This window comes from Pollicipes pollicipes, unplaced genomic scaffold (assembly GCF_011947565.3).
Source record: "Pollicipes pollicipes isolate AB1234 unplaced genomic scaffold, Ppol_2.1 Scaffold_4740;HRSCAF=5597_pilon_pilon_pilon, whole genome shotgun sequence".
Classification (NCBI taxonomy): Eukaryota; Metazoa; Arthropoda; class Thecostraca; order Pollicipedomorpha; family Pollicipedidae; genus Pollicipes; species Pollicipes pollicipes.
The window spans coordinates 15,527,969-15,551,123 of NW_023596545.1; the positions used below are offsets into that span (position 1 = coordinate 15,527,969).

The 23,155-nt window shown below is 56.0% G+C and overlaps 2 protein-coding genes across 2 annotated transcripts; one reads left to right on the forward strand and one right to left on the reverse strand.

Moving 5' to 3' along the window:
* Positions 1-8,975: 8,975 nt before the first annotated feature.
* LOC119099527 (ganglioside GM2 activator-like) lies at positions 8,976-12,473 on the forward strand. Its single transcript, XM_037222684.1, has 4 exons — positions 8,976-9,042; positions 10,672-10,864; positions 11,690-11,855; positions 12,097-12,473. Exons 1-4 carry the CDS (start codon positions 8,976-8,978, stop codon positions 12,208-12,210), a joined length of 540 nt encoding a protein of 179 aa, XP_037078579.1. The 3' UTR covers positions 12,211-12,473.
* A 1,086-nt stretch (positions 12,474-13,559) lies between these two features.
* On the reverse strand, positions 13,560-17,591 carry LOC119098488 (zinc finger protein 2; the record flags this gene model as incomplete). The annotated part of the gene is made up of 5 exons (XM_037221413.1): positions 17,448-17,591; positions 16,538-16,710; positions 15,599-15,663; positions 15,200-15,253; positions 13,560-14,900 (listed from the first exon to the last, which is right to left on the reverse strand). Coding segments are annotated over exons 1-5 (1,764 nt in total), but the record flags the coding sequence as incomplete, so codon positions are not given.
* Positions 17,592-23,155: the final 5,564 nt, after the last annotated feature.

Genomic DNA, 23,155 nt, shown 5'->3' on the forward strand with positions numbered 1-23,155 from the left:
TACCAGCGTCTTATGTTTGCATCGATGAGATACTGTGCTGAACAATAATGGTTCATGAGGTAGACGGAGCTTGCATCGAGCCTCGGCAGTTGGGCAGCTGATGCCGTCCCCTGAGAGTCGACGCAGATGTGCCAAGCGATGCCCCTCACACAGATAGCTCGCCGCGAGGCTCTGGTGGCGCGTGCTGCCCAGATACAGCTGCGTCACCCCCTCCTTACATCTGACACGTGACGCATGCTGCCCGGATACAGCTGCGTCACTCTCCTACTGACAGGTGACGCGTGCTGCCCGTATACAGCTGCGTCACTCTCCTACTGACATCTGACAGGTGACGCGTGCTGCCCAGATACAGCTGCGTCACCCCCTCCTTACATCTGACACGTGACGCATGCTGCTCAGGTACAGCTGCGTCACTCTCCTACTGACATCTGACAGGTGATGCGTGCTGCCCAGATACAGCTGCGTCGCTCTCCTACTGACATCTGACACGTGACGAATGCTGCTCAGATACAGCTGCGTCACTCTCCTACTGACATCTGACAGGTGATGCGTGCTGCCCGTATACAGCTGCGTCGCTCTCCTACTGACATCTGACGCGTGACGCATGCTGCTCAGATACAGCTGCGTCACTCTCCTACTGACAGGTGACGCGTGCTGCCCGGATACAGCTGCGTCACTCTCCTACTCACATTTGACACGTGACGTATGCTGCTCAGATACAGCTGCGTCACTCTCCTACTGACATCTGACAGGTGACGCGTGCTGCCCAGATACAGCTGCGTCACTCTCCTGCTCACATCTGACAGGTGACGCGTGCTGCCCGGATACAGCTGCGTCGCTCTCCTACTGACATCTGACACGTGACGCATGCTGCTCAGATACAGCTGCGCCACTCTCCTACTGACAGGTGACGCGTGCTGCCCGGATACAGCTGCGTCACTCTCCTACTCACATTTGACACGTGACGTATGCTGCTCAGATACAGCTGCGTCACTCTCCTACTGACATCTGACAGGTGACGCGTGCTGCCCAGATACAGCTGCGTCACTCTCCTGCTCACATCTGACAGGTGACGCGTGCTGCCCGGATACAGCTGCGTCGCTCTCCTACTGACATCTGACAGGTGACGCGTGCTGCCCAGATACAGCTGCGTCACTCTCCTACTGACATCTGACAGGTGACGCGTGCTGCCCGGATACAGCTGCGTCGCTCTCCTACTGACATCTGACACGTGACGTATGCTGCTCAGATACAGCTGCGTCACTCTCCTACTGACAGGTGACGCGTGCTGCCCGGATACAGCTGCGTCGCTCTCCTACTGACATCTGACACGTGACGCATGCTGCTCAGATACAGCTGCGCCACTCTCCTACTGACAGGTGACGCGTGCTGCTCAGATACAGCTGCGTCACTCTCCTACTGACATCTGACAGGTGATGCGTGCTGCCCGGATACAGCTGCGTCGCTCTCCTACTCACATCTGACACGTGACGCATGCTGCTCAGATACAGCTGCGTCACTCTCCTGCTCACAGCTGACGTATTGAATAGGGCCATTAAACAGAAGGAGCAAAACGGATGTGGGTGCTGGGCTGTCGCAAGCCCTGCTGTCTGGACTAGACCGAATTCGGTTCCGTTAGCGCTTCAACGCGTCTTAAATGGTTCTTCATGAAATACCGACGGTCTTAAAGTGCCAAAGGGATAGAAGAGGTGTATCGACTTGAGACAAACTTTGCAATGCATGGAACGATGCCCGGTGACTATCCTTGGACGCGAGATTGGTTGCGAAATGCCGTTTTCACAGTCCGAATGTAAAACTTGCAAGGTTGTACGTCGGGTCGCCGAGTGAACTCAGCTCGGATGGCGTGTGAAATGTGACAAACTCAACCATATGTATTCATGCGGGCGTAGCCGGACTCGACTGACTATTGGTCTGCGACGGATTAGCTTGTATGTTTCTAATCTCCTTCTCTACCTTGAATCGTTTTTAGATTTAATTCGAACCTTTTTGAATGAACAGTTTTCTGGGATCGGGGCTCAGACTAGGCAGTGAGTCTCGACGTTTGCCACTCGATCGGGCAATTTCAGGTCGGCGGTAGAATTGGTTGGTGAAAGGTTAACGTGCGGACGCTCGGCACGGTCCGTCCTGCCTTCCAACTTCACCTGGCCCGTAGTGCTACGGCCGCTATCACATGACCGCAAGCTGCAGCCAAACCTGGCGAGGTCAACTAGCGGGCGCCTAAAGCAACGCGAACCCACCCAACCGCCGGTGGGTGAATTGGAGAACAGGCCATCTAGCCACCCGAGCCATCGGGACGGACACTGGTGGACGGGACGGATATAATTTCTAACATTGTTTACTGCAGCGACTCTCATGAATGGCTTTTTGGGTTCCGCAGCCAGTGCAGCCGTGCAGCCTTATGGTGATGTTCAGGGTCAACATATCGTGTGTGATATCTGCGGCAGCGGGCACCACGGCTGGCAGTGCAGTGGCCATCTGACCAAGGTGCCTGCGTAACTTTACAATGTGCTGCGGTTGGGGGCGGCTTGCCCCCCCCCCTCTCCCCCTTCCACCTCGAGCGATCCGCCGGCGACTTGTCGATTAGCTTCATTGTAGGAGCGTCCGCCTGCGCTTGCATTGGGTCGGGTCAGGCTTGGATTCGAGCTACCGTCTCAGAGCTGTGTTCCCCGCCACAACAATCACCAGCGGGGGAGGAGGAATGTGACGCTGAATAACCTGAGGTGCTGAACGTGTCGCTGAGTCCCGATATGGACGGTTGACGACGGGGGGGTCGTAAGCCAAGGTCATGTCGCAACCTCTCATGACCTGCACAGGGCGGGAGGAACGTCAGACGTCTGCCCGGGTCTCGGTTGTGACTCACCCGCGATGACGCGAGACTCGGTCAGCATCATCCTGCGTCCGGCGTCTGAACCCTGAAACAATGTCCTGCGTCGAGCACTGCGAAGCCACACCTCCCAATAAGTCGTGGCATGACCCTCCGGACTAGACAATAACAGCGCCGCTCTGCCGCCGCATGTAGTCACCTACGGCATAAATCCCCTCCCCCCCCCCCCCCCCCCCCCACCCCCCCACACACACGCTGAACGCTATCGGGAGAATGATCATGAGGCCGTACAACTATGCCGTTGACGTTGAGGCAGGTTGGTGAAGATCTCGCAGTTGCTCCACCATCACTGTTCTACCCGCAGTCATTGATAGAGGTCCCACAGCTGGTCTATCATATTGGTGGAGATCCCGCAGTCAATGACGGAGATCCCGCAGCTGCTCTACCATCATTTCTGCTCATTAGATGACACCTTCCATGGCTTGGAGATGGTCATTGCCGCTCTGGGCGGTGCTCTGGCAGCTCTTCACCAGTCGGTACCCATGCGGTGCCGGCTCCCTCCGCCTGACCTGACACCGGCTCCCTCCGCCTGACCTGAGCCGTCTCCCTCCGCATGACCTGAGCCGGCTCGCTCCGGCCTGACCTGACGCCGGCTCCCTCCGCCTGACGTGAGCCGGCTCCCTCCGCCTGACCTGAGCCGGCTCCCTCCGCCTGACCTGACACCGGCTCTCTCCGCCTGACCTGACGCCGGCTCCCTCCGCCTGACCTGAGCCGGCTCCCTCCGCCTGACCTGACACCGGCTCCTCCGCCTGACCTGACACCAGCTCGTTCCGGTCTGACCTGAGCCGGCTCCCTCCGCCTGATCTGACACCGGCTCCCTCCGCCTGACCTGACACCAGCTCGCTCCGGCCTGACCTGACGCCGGCTCCCCCGCCTGATCTGACGCCGGCTCCCTCCGCCTGACCTGACACCAGCTCGTTCCGGCCTGACCTGAGCCGGCTCCCTCCGCCTGACCTGACGTCGACGTCAGCTGGCTGACCGGTGCCCGGCCACTCTGACCTCTCGTAACCACCGCCGTGCGGTACAGATGAGCTGAGCAGCACGTCCCGTCCCACAGACTGCCCTCCACCTGGCTTAGGTAACGACGCCTACTCACTACCAGGCAACCAAGCAGCCTTTGTACATCAACCTTGCATTCCATTATTGGGAATGTGGAGGGACCCAAGGGCTGACCCATGACGCGGCCCAGGCGCCAGCTTGGAGAGCTATATCCCAAAAGGGGTCTTCGTTTTTCAGAATAATCGAACTTGGGCTAGTTTTTTCTTGAATAAAATTATCCAGCCGACAAGCGTTACCACTATGCAAACGTGATCCGCACTCTCGCCAAAATGTCGCCGGCAGTATGCGAGCACGTAAGTCTGTGCCCCCCCCCCCCCCCCCCCTCCATCTAATTCTCAAGAATCGGTCACAGTGATCAAAACATCGAAAATATCTAGCACTCTTCACGCACGAGTTCTACGGTACAGCGGGGCATACTCAGCTGGTGCGTCCTCAGCGCGCTCGGACGCGACACCGCTCCCTCCCCCCCGACGAGGGAGGCGGCCAAGGCATAGACGAGCACGCATTTCGGCCCAGCGAGTCAACTTGCTGTGCCGAAGAAGGCCGCCAGCTGCTGCAGATCCACCAGGCGGACGGCGACCAAATATATCAACAGCATCGTACCCCGAGCCTGTGGCACCGGTCGACACCTAACTTTTACCATTCGATGCCGCTTAGTCGATAAGCTATCCTTTCAAGAATATGGTGGCCTTGGGACAGGTTAAAGGTCACCAAAAGCACCCAAAACCACAAAAATTTGCTGCGGACAGCACCATGCTACGAGCTTGTGGGACCAATTCTGGTGGTTTAGTCCGCAGCCAATTTTATGGTTTCGGGTGTTTTGGTGACCTTTGACCCGACCCAATGTCACCATCTTCCGGGTAGGATAGGATGTCGACTACAGCACATTGAAGAGTGAAGGTTTGGTGTCGATCAGTGTCATAGGCCCGGAGCACGGGGCTGTGAACAGGTTCGGTCGGCCTTTTAGTCCCTCCGTTACACGGCAGCTCGGCGCGCGTCCAACGCTCCACTCGTCTCGTATTCAGCGAGGCCTTGCACGTCAAACGCGGCCCCGCCGGCCGCCAGCAACCGACGTCACCTCTTCCCCGTGTATGCTTCCGTGGCCGAAGATTTGAAGGTTCGAAGCGCCTAGCATTCGCACCGCACCTCATGCGAACCGCGCTCCCGCCAAATCGCTGGCGCGCTACCGCCGGCGGCGCACGAGCGCCGCGTGCACGCATAGGTACAGTTTCTGACACCCAGTAACATTAAGGAGCATCTGACGCAACCTTTCCATGGCGACAGTATTCAAGTCTTACGTGTTCTATCTGCTCGCGCTCCCTTCAGTCAGACCGCCGTCATTCAGACCAGACACGAGCGCTGTGAGACGGTAACTGTCTTAACACGCGAGGCGAGCAGGCGACGCCGACCCCTGCGGGCGGCGCCCCAGGCAGTACACCGCCGGTCGGGGCAGCGGAGTACCGAGGTACAGCAGCACTGGCGGCGCGAGCACGGGCGGACTCAGGCGCACGCCAGTAACATCACGATACCATAGTTATTTTAAATTTCCTGCAAAGTCAAGCTATGTGTCATTTTGTATCAACATTCACCACCTTAGGAGAGGGCATGATATAGTTACCTTAACGTCCCTACATCCGCCCTTGAGAACGGCTTCAAACTGTTGAACAGCCAACCGAAATTTCACGGATCATTTATATGCTATCTCTGGCATCTCACTCAGCATGCGGATCATTTATAAAGCAAAACACACGGCGCAGGACAACAATGCTTATTCGTCAAAAAAATCGTTTTAAACTCCTAAAATAACTCAGGGTGACGAGAAATAACGACTTCACCTAAGCTTCAACTCACACTGGCCTTTGCGAACGTGGCCGAAAGCCGATGAAAATGGTGCACATAAATGCGACCAAGCGAAACAAGCAACGGCCTAGAGATTGTTCCATTGAAATGCGGGCTACGGTAATGGGCAGCCCCATTTCCCTCCTAGCGCCGGCTTGCTCCGGCGTGGGAATCAAATCTACTGCAATGTGACGCACCGACATCGTGCGCGTAGTGCTCGCACTGGTGTAGACTGTGCGCGCTTTCGGCGTGGTTGGGACGCCGCCGCCTGTCCATAACGGTGATACGCCACACCCTGGCGTGTTTTGGACAATGTGCACTCTGAGCATTTGTAACTTGAACATAACGTACATGGGACAATCTGGCTTCGGTTATTCTGTACCTCGTACATTCTGTACATTAGGCACTATGATACGGACGGGGGGCGTTCATATTGCCCAAGGTACAGAATGTCCAGAATGAGAAATCACTTCCAAAATGGCTCAGAGTGGAGATGCTCATATGTCCGAAGTACGCAAGGTCCAAAAGCACACATTTTCCGAAGCACAGAATGTACAATGTACAGAATATCCAAAAAGGTCATAGAGTTTATAGTGTTCAAAGTACAAAATGTCCAAAATGCGAAAGAACTTCGAAAGTGGCGTAGTGTGGAGGATGTCACCGTCCCCGTCCCCCCTCGCGGTCGATACGCAGCGGCAGGCGGCATGCCTACCGCTGGCCTCGGGCTGCAGGCTCTTCTAGCGACGAGTGGAGGCGGTGAGTGCTCACTAATGGTAACCTCCAAATGGCTGTAACCCATCTCGTTTCAACGCTAACTCGCGGAAAAGATTCGTTCATCCTTCACATGATTCCTGGTTAGATTCTGATTCTAAACTGAATCGAGCACAAGCCGGCGCTGTGCACCGTCTGCTGGCTGGTGACAGCCGCCGTGTGAGAACAGTGCAACAGGCCTGGTCCACCATCATAACGTCATCACTGAGCGCCGCCGCCGGGCAGGGGACTGTAGGCCGGGTCCACCATCATGACGTCATCACTGAGTGCTGCCTCGGGGCAGGGGACTGTAGGCCGGGTCCACCGTCATGACGTCATCACTGAGTGCCGCCGCGGGGCAGGGGACTGTAGGCCAGGTCCACCATCATGACGTCATCACTGAGCGCCGCCGCCGGGCAGGGGACTGTAGGCCAGGTCCACCGTCATGATGTCATCACCGAGTGCTGCCGCGGGGCAGGGGACTGTAGGCCGGGTCCACCGTCATAATGTCATCACTGAGTGCTGCCGCGGGGCAGGGGACTGTAGGCCGGGTCCACCGTCATAATGTCATCACTGAGCGCCGCCGCCGGGCAGGGGACTGTAGGCCAGGTCCACCATCATGATGTCATCACTGAGTGCTGCCGCCGGGCAGGGGACTGTAGGCCGGGTCCACCATCATGATGTCATCACTGAGTGCTGCCGCGGGGCAGGGTACTGTAGGCCAGATCCACCGTCATGACGTCATCACTGAGTGCTGCCGCGGGGCAGGGGACTGTAGGCCAGGTCCACCGTCAAAATGTCATCACTGAGTGCTGCCGCGGGGCAGGGGACTGTAGGCCAGGTCCACCGTCATGACGTCATCACTGAGTGCTGCCGCGGGGCAGGGGACTGTAGGCCAGGTCCACCGTCATGACGTCATCACTGAGTGCTGCCGCGGGGCAGGGGACTGTAGGCCAGGTCCACCGTCATGATGTCATCACTGAGTGCTGCCGCCGGGCAGTGGACTGTAAGCCGGGTCCGCCATCATGACGTCATCACTGAGCGCTGCCGTGGGCAGAAGAGTGCGGGTCGATCCCGCCCTCGTTCGCGTGCCGCCGTTGACGTACACAAGCCTGGCAGGAGGCTTCCGCCCGCCGTCGGAGCTGCCCCTCAGCCCGGCCTTGTTGCGAGGCGCCGTCGCTCGCCCTGACTACTCCATACTGGAGCCGGTCCGTGGCCGGTCTCGGCCGGTGCGGCGACCGAAACGGGCCTCAGCTGGGGTAGCCCTCGTTGTAACCTGCATTGTTCCACAGAGATCACAGAGATCTGGTGCTTCGTGCGAACGATACTCGTGCATCCATTTATGCACAGTCACACTTCCATACCAGGTCACTGATAGTCGGACGCGCTGCCGGTCGGTGGATGTGCGAATTCGCTTCATAAATGGGGTCTCCAGCGTTTCCATACCTAGTGTGCGTGGGGTGCGTGAGAGTGGTCGAATCGAGCTTGGAGCGTGCTGGATGAAGTCGATCTAAGGTACGTCAGGGAAAAAAGGATACAGAAGGCTGCTTACCTGTGCGCTCTGCTGTATGGAGCTGAGCTGTGATCAGGGTAACCGGTCTCCTTTCAGCGGCAGCTCTTGTGCCGGCTGTCCTGCCCCGTCCTGTGTTTCCCGTGCAGCTCATGTGCTTCCTGTGCAGCTCCTGTGCCTCCTGTGCAGCTCCTGTGTTTCCTGTGCAGCTCCTGTGTTTCTTGTGCAGCGCCTGTGCTTCCTGTGCGGCTCCTATGTTTCTTGTGCAGCGCCTATGCTTCCTGTGCAGCGCCTGTGCCGGCTGTCCTGTCCTGTCCTGTGTTTCCTGTGCAGCGCCTGTGCTTCCTATGCAGCGCCTGTGCTTCCTGTGCAGCTCCTGTGTTTCCCGTGCAGCTCATGTGCTTCCTGTGCAGCGCCTGTGCTTCCTGTGCAGCGCCTGTGCCAGCTGTCCTGCAGGTTCCTGTGGTGATGTCACCGTGAAAGCTTTAATGATGATTTACGCTGTTATTATGCAGGGCGCATGGGAAAACCTCACCTGTACATAACACTTTCCTGCACCTACATGACCGGAGTGTTTAAAGCATCACACCCTCGTGAGCGTTGATAGACGGCTGCAGGGTTGCTGTGAAAGCAGCTCCGTATCCGATATACCAGACATCAATGTATACAAGCTTATCCAGTCATTACACAAAGCAGCAGAATCAGCGGCGAATACTTATCATGCGCGCTCAAAACTCATCAAATGAGCTCGGGAAACAAAAACCGTCGAGATAGCAGAGTTCCGCTGGTCAAAGTCCCGGGCCGTGCGGGCGTCGCGCGGCAGCTGCTGCCGTTCCCCGGCTCGGATATAAATGCATCGGTGGAGCGTCAATACCACGAAGTCCGAGAGCCTGGCCGGTCAGCGCGGTCGACATGATGCTCCTGGCCGCGGTCACGCTGCTGGCCTCGTTGGCGGCCGCCAACGAAATCAAGGACTGCGGTAAGTCGGCGTCCCGGGGGCCCGTGGGCGTGCCGGCCGGGGTAGCGCTAGACTGCGGTAAGTCGGCGTCCTAGCGGCTCGGGGGCGTGCCTGCAGGGGTATCGCTAGACTGCGGTAAGTCGGCGTCCCGGGGGCCCGGGGGCGTGCCGGCCGGGGTAGCGCTAGACTGCGGTAAGTCGGCGTCCTAGCGGCCAGGGGGCGTGCCTGCCGGGGTATCGCTAGACTGCGGTAAGTCGGCGTCCTAGTGGCTCGGGGGCGTGCCTGCCGGGGTATCGCTAGACTGCGGTAAGTCGGCGTCCTGGCGGCTCGGGGGCGTGCTTGCAGACACATGTGGCAGGACTTGAGCCGAGATGGCCATTGACGTGTCGCTCGCTCTGGAAGCAGTGGTGGATGAGGCGGCTCAGCTCTGGAATCAGTGGTGGACGAAGCGGCCCAGGCGGTAACGTCCAGTGACGTATTCAGAACAAGCGGCCAACGATGTCGTCGGGGAAATTAGTGCGTCATTTCCGTGCCCCACGCGTGTATGGCCAACCAGCGCGTCTGTGCACTAGAGTCTATGCACCAGGGTCTGAATACCAAAGTCTGTACACCAGGCCCTGTACAGCAGGGTCTATACCAGATTCTGTACACCAGGTTCTGTACACCAGGGTCTGTACACCATTCCCTTCATCAGTCGGTCGGACGGCGTACAGGTGGACTGAGCCTGGCGTCTTATCTGAAGCCCCGTCGGCAGGTGTGACGCCCGCGGCGGCGTTCAATGCCGTCAGATCGTGGTGTATGAACTCCGCCAGCAGGTCTGACCGCAGAAATATAATGCCACCAGAGTGAAAACGGCTATACCCAGAGTGTGCAGTCCGCAAAGAAGGGCATTGTACTTGGCATTAAACTAAACCCGCATGTGTAAGTGGGCGGGGTATGGCTAACGATGACATGTACGACGTGAGCAAACGAAGCGTTGATCTGGGATTGGAAGAACCGTTGGGTTGGGTTGCCCGTAACTCGCCCGGCTTACCCTCGTTTGTTTTACTTGTGAGTCTATACCATTTAGCAGCCGATGTCTCTCTTCCGATTTGCACACGTCTGGTTGTAATTTAGCATAAGTGCTACCGATCTAATGGCATTAGATATATATGGGTCTGGCGCCCGGGGGGGGGGGGGGGGGGTAACGACGCCAGATTGTAACGTCTGGCCTCTGCCGGCAGGTCTGACACCCGGGGCGGTGTTCAGTGACTTCAGATTATGACGTCCGTCCCCTGCCGGCAGGTCTGACACCCGGGGCGGTGTTCAGTGACTTCAGATTATGACGTCCGTCCCCTGCCGGCAGGTCTGACACCCGGGGCGGTGTTCAGTGACTTCAGATTATGACGTCCGTCCCCTGCCGGCAGGTCTGACACCCGGGGCGGTGTTCAGTGACTTCAGATTATGACGTCCGTCCCCTGCCGGCAGGTCTGACACCCGGGGCGGTGTTCAGTGACTTCAGATTATGACGTCCGTCCCCTGCCGGCAGGTCTGACACCCGGGGCGGTGTTCATTGACTTCAGATTATGACGTCCGTCCCCTGCCGGCAGGTCTGACACCCGGGGCGGTGTTCAGTGACTTCAGATTGTAACGTCCGTCCCCTGCCGGCAGGTCTGACACCCGGGGCCGTGTTCCATGACGCCACAGTGTCGCCTGACCCAGTGATCGTCCCGGGGTCGATGACCCTGGCCTTCCAGGGCGACCTGCGCTCGGACTGGCCCGATGACATGATCCTCAAGGTCGAAGTGATCAAGGAGGATCCGTACGATATCGAGGTGCCCTGCATGAAAGGTCTCGGCAGCTGGTAAGGCTTCAGCTGTCCTGGTCATCTGACACAAATGACTCTTCGCAAAGGTCTGGTCATTTCTGGGGATTTTTGTGTCTGGTAAAAGAACAGCCGGTTTGGGCTTTCGCTGCTGTCTCGGAGGACGCGGGCACTTGTGTTTGAGGCGTCCCGCCAGCAACAGCTTCCTTCCCCAGAGACGTTTTAGAGTTGGAGCACAACTTGGAGCAGAGCTGGAACGACCCCAGACACAACGGGTATCTGGTCGTTGACGATCAGCAGGGAATACTGCACTCAAGCGCGCTTAAATTAGCTCCCATTGTGCAATCTTCCGATGTGACTTCACTGGCTTCAAGCACACAGCGCTGATCGTGAGGCCCGTCACAAACCAAACTCACTGGCTTCAAGCACACATCGCTGATCGTGAGGCCCATCACAAACCAAACTCACTGGCTTCAAGCACACAGCGCTGATCGTGAGGCCCGTCACGAACCAAACTCGCTGGCTTCAAGCACACAGCGCTGATCGTGAGGCCCGTCACAAACCAAACTCGCTGGCTTCAAGCACACATCGCTGATCGTGAGGCCCGTCACAAACCAAACTCGCTGGCTCCAAGCACACATCGCTGATCGTGAGGTCCGTCACAAACCAAACTCGCTGGCTTCGAGCACATACCGCTGATGGCCAAACAAAACCAATTCATCTTCTGCTTCATAATTGGCGGTTTGCTGGTCGGCTATCACGCCCTGTAGCCTATGAGGGACGCCGTTTAATGCTCAGGCCAATGCCAGTTCACTAAATACGAAAAATGCACCCGCACATGCAGACCCAAACTCTGTGTTGCAGTGACGTGGACATGTGCGACTACATCACCAAGTTTCCGGACGTATTCTGTCCGCTGTTCCCACCCGACATACCGTGCGGCTGCGTGTTGAAGGCCGGACATTACCAGTCTGACGGCTTTAAGATCACTCTGCCAGACCTCGGGGAGGCCATCGACAAGATCATCGCGGTACGTGACCTCCAGGACTGGCGTGGGCTGTGGAGTTGGGCTTCGTTCCATCGGCTGCTTCTGCTGACGGGGGTCCTGCATGGGACAGAAGAATTGCGGGCACGAGATGCTTGGCTGCTATCGCGCCAGGCTTGCTCGGAGGTAATGGAGAGAAAGAGCTTGCTAGAAACTCCTGTCAAAGTAAGGTGGTCGCGTTTTGTTTCGTCGTTCCACATCAAACCCGCCCGCTAATGCATTTCAGGGAGGCTACCACGGCAACGTAACGCTGTTCTCCAAGTCGGCGCCCGCCACGCTACTCGGGTGCCTGTCCTTCAACTTCAACCTGAAGTACGAGCCTCCCACTGCAGACAACTAGGCTCGCGTCCGTTCCAGCCCATAAATCGAGCTTTGAGAGGCACCCAGACGGACGGCAAGAGAGTTGCCAACCGCTCCGCGGTTATCAACGCACGTGCTTGCTGCGAAACCTGGCCAAGTCAGGTCGTTGCTCTCGTGCAGCTGATAGGTTCACTTCCTTAGTGACAGGCAGACTTCGAACATCACTTTCGTGTGAACAGCAGCCATCCAAGGCCGTGACTGTGCGAGTCAATCTGTATGAATAAAGCCTCACCTTGTTCTCAAGTCTGATATTACTGAGCGGCGCGCAACGCATGCTGTGCACACCAGGCGGCACGAAGTGGTCAGCCGTCCTCATACAGAGGCGTATGTGTGTGCTGAAGCATAGTATACGTGTGCACACGGGCTCAGCGGGGCATGCTGATGATAATCGCGGCCTACAGGCGCGCCGCTGAGTGCCGTTATTTGGTGGTCATCATGCAAGGAGGGCACATCGGGCATTCCCAGGTCGGCCCGCTGTTGGGGCAGTTTTCGGCCCAGCACGCGGGAGACATGCCAGGACGGGTGTGAAAGGAAGGCACCGGCCCACCGGCACCGGTCATTTCGGTGAGGAAAAGGCACCACCGATCGTGGGGATTTCTCAAGAGATCTCGGTTTGTCGCGGTCTCTGTGACGAAGAAACAGCACTTGGACTCGCTGGCGATGCAACATACCGCCCGAAAATGCTCATCCGACGGCAGCAGCACGCCGTCCCGCCTCGCCATTCCACAGCTGTACCACCCCCGGGTACGGCTGCTAGTACCAAATTCGAACAATGTCAACGCTGCTGTGTTATTGAAAAACGATGCTCAATAATATGTCTGCAGCGCCCGCCGAAAAAAACAAACATCGCAAAACGCACGACTGAGGGCAACTACAAGACGAAAGATGGGAGTAAAGGATTCACACTACCAAAAGACGTCTTGTCAACAGTTGCGACGCATGCCTGTATAAAAACATCAGATCAACGACCAGCCGGCGCGTGCCGATACGTTGACCACACTTAAACGTCGCGGCCACCATGCTGGGGTAAGAATTCGGCGAGCTTCTGTAGCTGCACGCATGACTGATGATGATAGGGTGGCACGGAGGTGCCGCCACCCGTCCGCCGACGGCAGCAGCACGCCGTCCCGCCTCGCCACTCCACAGCTGTGCCACCCCCGGGTGCGGCTGCTAGTACTGTTGCATCATGTGCTGCTGTGGAGGCTGCTGCTGCTGCTGCTGCTGCTGGTGGGGCTGCTGCTGGTGTTCCTGCTGCTGCTGCTGAGGCTGCTGGGGCTGCTGCTGGGGCTGGGACTGCTGCTGCTGCTGGGGCTGCTGCAGCTGCTGCAGGCCGGGCAGCGTCGGCTGCACCGGCTGCAGCTGCAGCACGGCGCCGTCGGCGGCCAGCTCCGGCTGCAGCGGCTTCAGGCTGTAGAGCGGCTTCTCGGGGTGCGTGAAGCCCGGCGGCCCGGCGGCGCTCACGGCCAGCGCCAGCGCATCCACACACGGCTCGCGGCGGTGCGCCAACAGCGCGTCGCGCCGCGGGAAGGTGCGCGCGCAGTCGGGACAGCTGAGCGTCTTGCGACAACTGTGCGTCTTCAGGTGTCGCTTCAGCGTCGACTTGTCGCGGAACGTCTGCCGACACACGTCGCACCCGAACGGCTTGGCGCCAGTGTGGATGTGGTTGTGACGCGTCAGGTGGGACGAGTTGCTGAAGCGCGCGCCACACACGTAGCAGATGTAGGGCCGGTCGCCTGAGTGCAGCTTCTTGTGGTGGCGCAGGATGCGTGCGTCCGTGAACGCCTTGGGGCAGACGTCGCACTGGAAAGGCCGCTCGCCGCTGTGGTACATCTTGTGCTTGTTGAACCAGAACGAGTCGGAAAAGCCCTTGCCGCAGTGCTCACAGTAGAACGGCTTTTGGCCCGTGTGTTGGATCTTGTGCATCTTGAGCGCGCCAGAATCGATGAACGCGCCGTCGCACTGGTCGCAGCGGTACGGCCGCTCGCCCGTGTGCGTGCGTATGTGCCGCTGCAGCACGCCCTTCTGCCGGAAGCGCTGGTCGCAGAGCTCGCAGCGGTACGGCTTCTCACCCGAGTGGATCAGCTTGTGCTTCTTGAGCGCGTGCGTCTCGCGGAAGGTGCGGTCGCATTCGTCGCAGGCGTGCGGCCGCTGGTTGGTGTGCGTGCGCCGGTGGCTCTGCAGCGAGGTGTGCTGCGAGAACGCCCGGCCACACAGCTCGCACTGGTACGGCTTGTCGCCGGTGTGCAAGCGCCGGTGCGTGCGCAGGCTGCTGGCCAGCGTGAAGCGCTTGTCGCACTCGTCGCACCGGAACGGCCGCGTCTCGCCGTGCTTGCGCATGTGCTCGACGAACGCTCGCGGATTCTTCAGCTGTACGTTACAAACGTCGCAGAGGTACTTGGTGGCGTCCCAGTGGCGCGTGCGCTTGTGCAGCGTCAGCTGGGCGGCGGTGCCGAACTGCTCGCCGCAGTGGCAGGACAGCTGGGGCTCGACGTCGGCCGGGATGGCGCCGCCCGCCACGTCGGCGGCGACGTCGGCGACGTCGGCGACGGCCGGTGGTCGGCACTTGGCCGCGTGGCTGGCCAGCAGAGCGGGCGTCCTGAGCCGGCGCGGACAGGTAGGACAGCGCAGTGTCGCTCGGCGCAGCGAGGCGCTAGACGCCTCCTCCACCGGCTGCAACAGCACGGCCCGGGTCGGGGTCAGCAGGGGGAGGGAGATGGGGGGGGGGGGGGGGCAGCAGCGGCGGCGGCGCAGCTGGGACGGCAGGCGACCGGGACCGAAGTAATGGGAGCTGGGCTAGCACCGCCATCGGTGGAGCGGCGGCGCCACGGCCGTGTGAACAAGGGACCGAAGAACAGTGGTACCGCTGGGGGCCGGGCCATCGTCGAACTATTACTAAAGCCAGTCTAGAGGGGAAATTCATCACGTTACAGAAAGACAGAACAAGCTGTCAGGCTGTGGACATACTGTACCTGCAACTCGTCTGCCTTAGCAGGAGACTCTTGAACAGGTGAGCTCCCAGCGACCTGGAACAAGGCCAATCCCTGTCGACTGGCGTTACACCAGTAGGTGGGTTCACAAGCTAAGGAGCACCCCACTGTGTCGAGCCATTTCAACTAATGAATTGGCACTATTACACCCACCTCCACATTGTTACATTATGACTGGCTAAACCGCCTCACATGCTACAAGGACCAGTGGATACGACAGGACTTAACAGAGGACAGCCGTCACGTGTCCCCTACAGGCCAGCTGACGGCCACACATCATGACACTGGGACACGGACATCAGCCCGCATCGGCCGGTACCGTCCTCCGTCCTGCCCCAGCTGGCACCTGAGGCGCCTGACCTATCAGATAAGGCGTCACACCTGCTCCATGAGATCCGTCTCCTCCAGTAGGGCGACCTCGTGCTTCTGGCCGCTGACGTCCCTGGCTGTGGGACACAGCACATCAGAACTGGCCATGTGCCAAACACAACACATCAGAACCGGCCAGGTACCACACACAATACATCAGAACCGGCCAGGTACCACACACAACACATCAGAACTGGCCAGGTACCACACACAACACATCAGAACCGGCCAGGTACTACACACAATACATCAGAACTGGCCAGGTACCACACACAACACATCAGAACTGGCCAGGTACCACACACAACACATCAGAACCAGCCAGGTACCAGGCACAACACATCAGAACTGGCCATGTACCACACACAACACATCAGAACCAGCCAGGTACCACACACAATACATCAGAACTGGCCAGGTACCAGGCACAACACATCAGAACTGGCCAGGTACCACACACAACACATCAGAACCAGCCAGGTACCAGGCACAACACATCAGAACTGGCCATGTACCACACACAACACATCAGAACCAGCCAGGTACCACACACAATACATCAGAACTGGCCAGGTACCAGGCACAACACATCAGAGCTGGCAAGGTACCAGAGCCGGCAAACATACACCTACGGCATCAGACAGACACAGGGTAATACAGATGGAAGCTATTCAATAACTGGTCTGATGTGAGATCCCTTGCCATTACCTCACCTAGCCGATGATTACGAGACGCAGGGTATCGTTTGGGAAAGGCCCACTTCGATCCTCTCCATCAGCGTACCACCGTCACAAAAATCGAACAGTACTGCGAAAAGTTTCAGTTCTCTCTATAACGCACGCTCTGTACACAACAGCCCGCAATTAGTGCGACACCACGGGGGGGGGGGGCCTTCGACAGCCGTCATCAGACGAGCGAGCAGGCCGCCCCAGCACCAGCGTCTCTACTGACCTGCCGCGGCCACCACCTGGTGGGCCATGGCGGCGTCGCCGGCGGCCAGCGCGGCCATCTTGTACTTGTCGCGGATCTGCTGGCGAGCGGCGCGCAGCTTGTGGCTGCACTCGTCCACCTCGTTCAGGAGCGAGGCGCAGCCGTCGCAGACGCGGTCGTCACAGCCGGACACCCTGCACGAGACGGTCGCGGCCGGTGAGAGAAGCCCGCCGCGCAATCTACCTCCGGCACTGCACACGTGTGGTGGCAGGCGCTGTGCGCGGCGTGCTGGCCAGCCCAGCCCGGGTTTACGATGTTTATAGGAAAAGCACATGCACACGCTTGCGCGGATATCGGTCATGACATGTGGGATGTTGCATCAAGCCTACCCACGCACGGAAACATTTCAGTCTGAAGGAGCACGCCTTCCTGCTGGAGCTCTCACTGTCTCGGCGAGCGAGGCTGCAGGGGTCAGGAGTACTTCACTCCGTTACACTGTCTAGGGAGATGACCGGTGGTAGCGGTGAGATACTGGTCTTGCGAGATGACCATGATATTGCTGAGATGTGCGGTCACTGGTGAGCTCGTGGTCTCCTCGCTCGCCCAAAAAGGGCTATTTACGCCGAAGAGCGACTCTGCCGTAGTCAATGATCATCAGTGAGTGGAGGACCACGGGCCGTGAAGTCAGAGGACGTGATGGTAACTTCGTGCATGCGCACGGTCCCAGACATGGCGAAAACGCTGGCATTTTCCTTGAACCGGACTCACCCGAGTGCCTGTCCCTTTCTGGCCTTGCTGTCGACAAACGGGATTTAACGGGACAAACGGGATTTAACGTGGTCATCAGTACGATACCCCGCTTAACGGAGCTGCTCGCATGAAAGCCGCGTGCTGCGGAGGAGTGGGCTCGACTACCGCTGCGGCCACTGACCTGGCCACGTCTCCGCCAGGCAGCAGGATGTCCATCAGCAGCGTAAGGAACACCTGCTGGCCGTGCTTGGTGTAGCAGCTCTGCACAGACCAGCCGCCGGCCAGGCCGGCCAGGGCGGCGCGGCACACCATGCAGCGGGCACCGCTGGCGCCGCCGGCGTCCCCCGGCACCAGCTGACCTCCGCCGGCGTCCGGGGGCGGCGCCAGCACCTGACGGTCACACCACGCATGCGCAGTGTCACGGCTCCGTCGCCAGGTGCCGACAACTGGGACGTTAGATGGACGGCACGATCTTCGCAGATACAGCGCACCAGACAGAACACACAATCGCTGAGTGAGTGAAAGCTCCACAAAGCAGCCGGCAAGCTCGCCAAAGACCACGAGCTGCGATTAAACTCATCACGGCTGAACACGGCAGCCAGGATCGCCGGGGCGAGATCCCCGTCCGGCTTCCCGAGGCGCGCGCCGGGCCCACCTGGTGGTCGCACTGCTGCACCACGAACCACTCGCCGCCGCTGCCGTCATCGGTGATGTAGTGCATGCCCTGCTGGTCAGCCACCACCACCTGGGCGGCCTCCAGGCCGGTCAGGCTGGCCGTGCCCACCACCTGGTACGTCTCTCCGCCCACCGCCGCGTTCATGGTTGCCAGCAGGTGTCTGTCAGGTGGTGAGGTGCTCTGGCACTGATCCTCCCTCCCACACTGACATCACACCTGGTAAATACAATGGGAAAAACGCCCATAATTGTGGTGGGCAGTTCAGCTATCGTCAGCCAATGGGACATTACGAGACAATTTCAGGCGACAGCATATGACATGTACAATATGTACACAGCACATCACCCATGTAGTATGTACACAGCATATCACATACACAGCACTCATACAGCATGCCACTTGCATAGAGTTTCAGTGGCCTTTTTACTGATAAAGATGTGTGCTGATAGTTGGTTTCAGCCAACTTAGGACCAGGAGCCTCATTCAGTACATCCTGTTCACAAGGTGTTGTCCCATCCAAGTGGTCAAAACTATAGAATAACTTTCTGTCAGGCTGATCAATAGAGCACGCAATTATCTGCATGGTGCATTGCAGCAAAGTGACAGTGAAGTAGGCTTTCCATCTAGCATGGAACATTTGAGCCAGAACAATGGTTAAATTTACCAGCACACAGTCAAATTTATGGATCCAACCCCCGGAAACTGTCAAATGGCTTTTTCACGGGGTCAGAAAGATCTGGATCAGCAAGCTTATTTTCCTGACTCTGGAATGTGGAATGCAAAGTAGTAAGCTTGATCCAAATATCAGAGTGGTGCTTAAGTAAAGAAATAAACAATACAAAAACGGCCCAGGCAGATAGGTATCTCAAATTTCCCCTCGTCCTCTTAGGAAGGAGTCGGGGGAGGGGGGGGGGGGGGGGCGCCACCCTCCCCCACAAGGTTTTCTGAAGATACATTTCCGGCATGTTGTGCATTCGCAACACAATTTTCCGGAGCCCATGGGGCGTCAATTGGGCGTGTTTTGACGCAAAAAAGGACGCGTCCATCGGATTTTTTGGAGAGGCGATTTTTGAAGGAGACTACACGCACATTTACGGCCGGCACAGGCGGGCGGCAGCAACTGACGATTCCGCGGAACGCGCACGGTGGGCCGACGCTGTTACATTAACACGCGCCCAGATGGCCGGCTGGATACCCTTTGCTTGGGTCAATTTGACCCCCCTGAGATCTCGACAACTATGAGAGCTAGAGACACCAAATTCACAGGGTGTGTTGACCTGTACATGAATTCACTGAGATCAAAGTTTGAGGTTCCTAGGTTATGACCTTTTGGTCAAATAAGGACAAACAAGGTCAAATTCCCAGTTGGTCTCCAAAGCACCCCCAGAACCTACTGAAAGTCATGGTGACCGAAATCATACAAGACTGCCCTGAGTTTTGCATTTCAGTAGTGACAAAGATTATGCTAGGCAGTATGCTCCTAAAACCAAATGTTGACCTGGGCCACTTAAGGTCAGTGGCCTATTTTCACCTCTAATAAGTGAATGGAAGATGTAAAATGCAGTTCCTGCTATCAATAAATTCAAAATAAGCACCAGAAACCATCCCATACAGCAGGCCCTAGACCAATAAAATATGTTGGCTTTGACCTTGGTGAGATCTTCATACCTGACCTTAGGTCAATGCAATTTGCTCATTCATTTGTTGTGTTGTCTAAAAAGGCAGTTCAGATATGTATGGCTTCATCTAACACTGCTGATGCATCAGATTGAATGTTTCCCTACAAATTGGCTCTGCTGAAACCATGACCTGACTTTTAACTGCCATAGGTCAGCGACCTTACAGGGTACATCTAAAGTTTTCACCACACAATTTGCTATTCAATTGTCTACAGCCATGCAAAATTTAGCACGGCTACGCCACCCCATTCGCAAACCATTCTGGAAAAACCTTTGGGGGTCAATTTGACCCCACCTCCACCCGAGCGCATGCTTAAGGAAGTGTTCCACATTTGTATTGGGGTTTACAATGAAATAGCCATCTTAATGATCAGTTGGTATAGTTCATAGCACTCGACCTAAACACCTCTATTTGCTGTGCTATGTACCCGCAACGTGTAAACTATTTCAGGGATACTATTTCAAGGTTGTCTAGGCATTCATACAGCAAAATCATTCAAATTCTGCCTTTTCATAAGCCATGTAGTGGTCAAGGCCAGGAAGAACACAATTAAGTTGTTCACAGCTGGCATTTGTGGGCAGAATTTCCAGATATCACTGCCATCAATTGGTTCTCAATCAATGCTGTGCAAGGTATGATGATGTAATCAAACAATGATGTACTGAGTAACATATTTACTCAAAAGTAAATGAAAAAACATGTTGTCTAGATCAGCCTTTTCCACTTAACAGTATACCAATAAATATAGGTAAGCCATGTCAATATGTCTGATGCTTGCTTTAAGATCCTCAAATGTGGAGCATTTCCTTTAACTGAGCTAGACATCACAAATATATGACCAAAATACATTAGACTGCACAGACATACTAAGAATTGAACAAGGAACACACCTGTCTAAGATTTGTGGCCCTACAAGGCATGGTCTCATACATTTGTGCATGTCAGGCTGAAAGCCAGATTTTCAGGAAATTTGGATTGTGACTTGGCATAATTGAGTCAGCTATACACCAAGCAGTATTAAATCTATTACCAAATGCCAGATCTTGACTCAACCAATCAACTGGTAATTTCAGCTGTTTCAACTTCCTCAGTTTGGAGACAGCATGGGACAGCATGGCCCCCTTACCATCAGCACTGTGAAAAATGTGGAAACTGGGCAAGGGCTGAATATGAGCTTTAAAGTTCACACTAGGCAACAGAACAGTCTTATTGCAACTTCCCACAGTTTCCACACTGGAATATTAATAACACTACAAGGTGTTGTATCTGGTATTGAAACTGTTAGCCTACTAGGTAGCAATTCCAATAATACCCAGCAAATCTAAGGTGACTGACAGCATGATTGGACCACAAAATCTTCTTATAAGCAATAGTATTTGTGTTTCATTCACTTTATAGTTAACTCAAAATGTGATATATAAAGCTGTTTACATAGAGCATATACTCTGACCACAAAACTGCTTTCAACCATCCTGTGCAAACTAAATCTGACTAAATTAGGGCTGGCTCACACCTTTCATACATTCTGACTCACCCCAAATCAATATGAGCACTAGCTGTGAGGTACCTTAAACACATCTAGCAAAAACCATACAGTAAACAGCAAACCCTTTTAAACACAATTATCAACATAGAAAAACATTCAGAGGCTAACAGGGAAGTGCTAAAAAGAACAATAAACCAAGCCTAAGTTTTTGCAGGATGCACATTTTGCTAGAATTAGCAGGTACCAGCACCAAGCTGCAGTGAAAACTGCAAAAAGATGATAGGCAAAGGTGAGACAAGGGTTTCCTGGACCCATTGACCACCCCTAGAGCCCATGGAGGTGAGACTTAGCATGACTTGGCAGTCCTGTAATCCACAAATTATGCTAGAGATGCCCATTGATACACACAGTATTACAAATGGGCAGAGATGAACAGCATACTGTTAACTCAAATGTGTTTGAGAATCATTCAATACTAGTGTGAGGCAAACTGTCTACTATGAGGGGAGGGGCTTGTGGACAGCATCTTATGCTTAAGTGTGCCTGCAAATCAGTCACAATTTGACACAACAGTGTTGCGTGGGCATCGTAATGCCAAACATCGCCGTGTGGTTGAACACGGCACAAGCAGAACAGATTTTTAGCCGCGGCAAGTTACAGCTACGCACATCCCTACAGCCCGTTTCAAGACTTACGCGCAGTGTCAACAAATTATTGTATCCGTAATAACATTTTTCAACGCTAATTCCTCACCTTTTCTCCGACAGCGGCCCTCCACTCCACGGGCACCACCTCCACTTTTTTGCCGTGACCGAGCACAGCGATCGTGAATATGGCGCAGCTGGCTTCGCAAAGCTAATTACTGAAAACCTTACCTCACCTTACCTCATGATGATCCGGAATTATACGCCACTAGGCCTGTCGGTCCCGGTCTCGGCAAGCTCCCGGTCCAGTAATCAACAGTCTCAAATAATGGAGTCAGTGTGGAATGTCAAAAATGATACCCGCCCATTGCTTATTAAGCATAGATTTAAACTGTTCAACTGAGGTTGACAACTGAGTACGACCGGGTGTGGAAGAGCGTTCTAATCGTTAACGACCCACGTGCTGAACGAGTTACAACTGACGAGAGTCCTAACTCGAGGTTATCTCAGCTTCTATTGGTGTCCTCTCGTCACCTCCGAGTTGTGTCTGGTCAGGAACTCCTCCCCCGGCAGTGACGTGAAGCAGCTGATACAGCTGTAAGGTCCATGTCCCCTATGCGACGGTAGTAAAGCGAGGGCGACTGAAGGACTCGGAACCTCTCAGGGTATGGCCAGTGGCTCACTTCGTGATCAAGACGCGATGCTCGCCCCTAAACCCACTAGCCGCTTCTGGTCCAGTCTGCCGTAGGGGCCCCAGATGACGTTGCCATATTCCAAGTACGAGCGTGCTAGGACCTTGAAGAGCAGTGGCAGCATATGAGCACCAACGTCGGCAAACGCCCGTTTCACGACCGCCAGCATCTGGTTGGCCTTCGAGATCGCCTCTGCCGTCTGCACGTGGAGCTTAAGCCTATGATCCACGAAGACCCAGAGATCCTTGTCGGTGGGCCCGCCTCTGCACCGTTCAAGAAAAAGGGTAGTCTCGGGTTGCAGTTCTCGATGCACATAACTTTGTACTTCGTTAATTTAAGGGGAGTAGCCGCCCCTCTGATCACTTGGCCAGGGCATCGAGGTCGACCTGTAAAGGAGAGTCAGTCAGGGGGCGCGGGACACGAGAGTAGACCTCGGTGTCATCCGCGAACATTTTGACTATGCTTCGCACTTGATCTGATAGGTCGTTCACGAAGATTACGAATGGTGTCGGTTCCAGCGCTGAAACGTGCGGAAACTTGCTCATTGTGACTTTCGGGCAATTGTGTAACCAACTAGCAATCGTCATGCTTCCACGATTTAAACAAAGCAGATTTTGGAGGTTTTCCGACTGCTTAATATTTTTGGTATGCGATGTAACACATGCCGAGGTAGCACCTGCGCTATTTTGAGTGTACGCTCTTGCTTGGGAA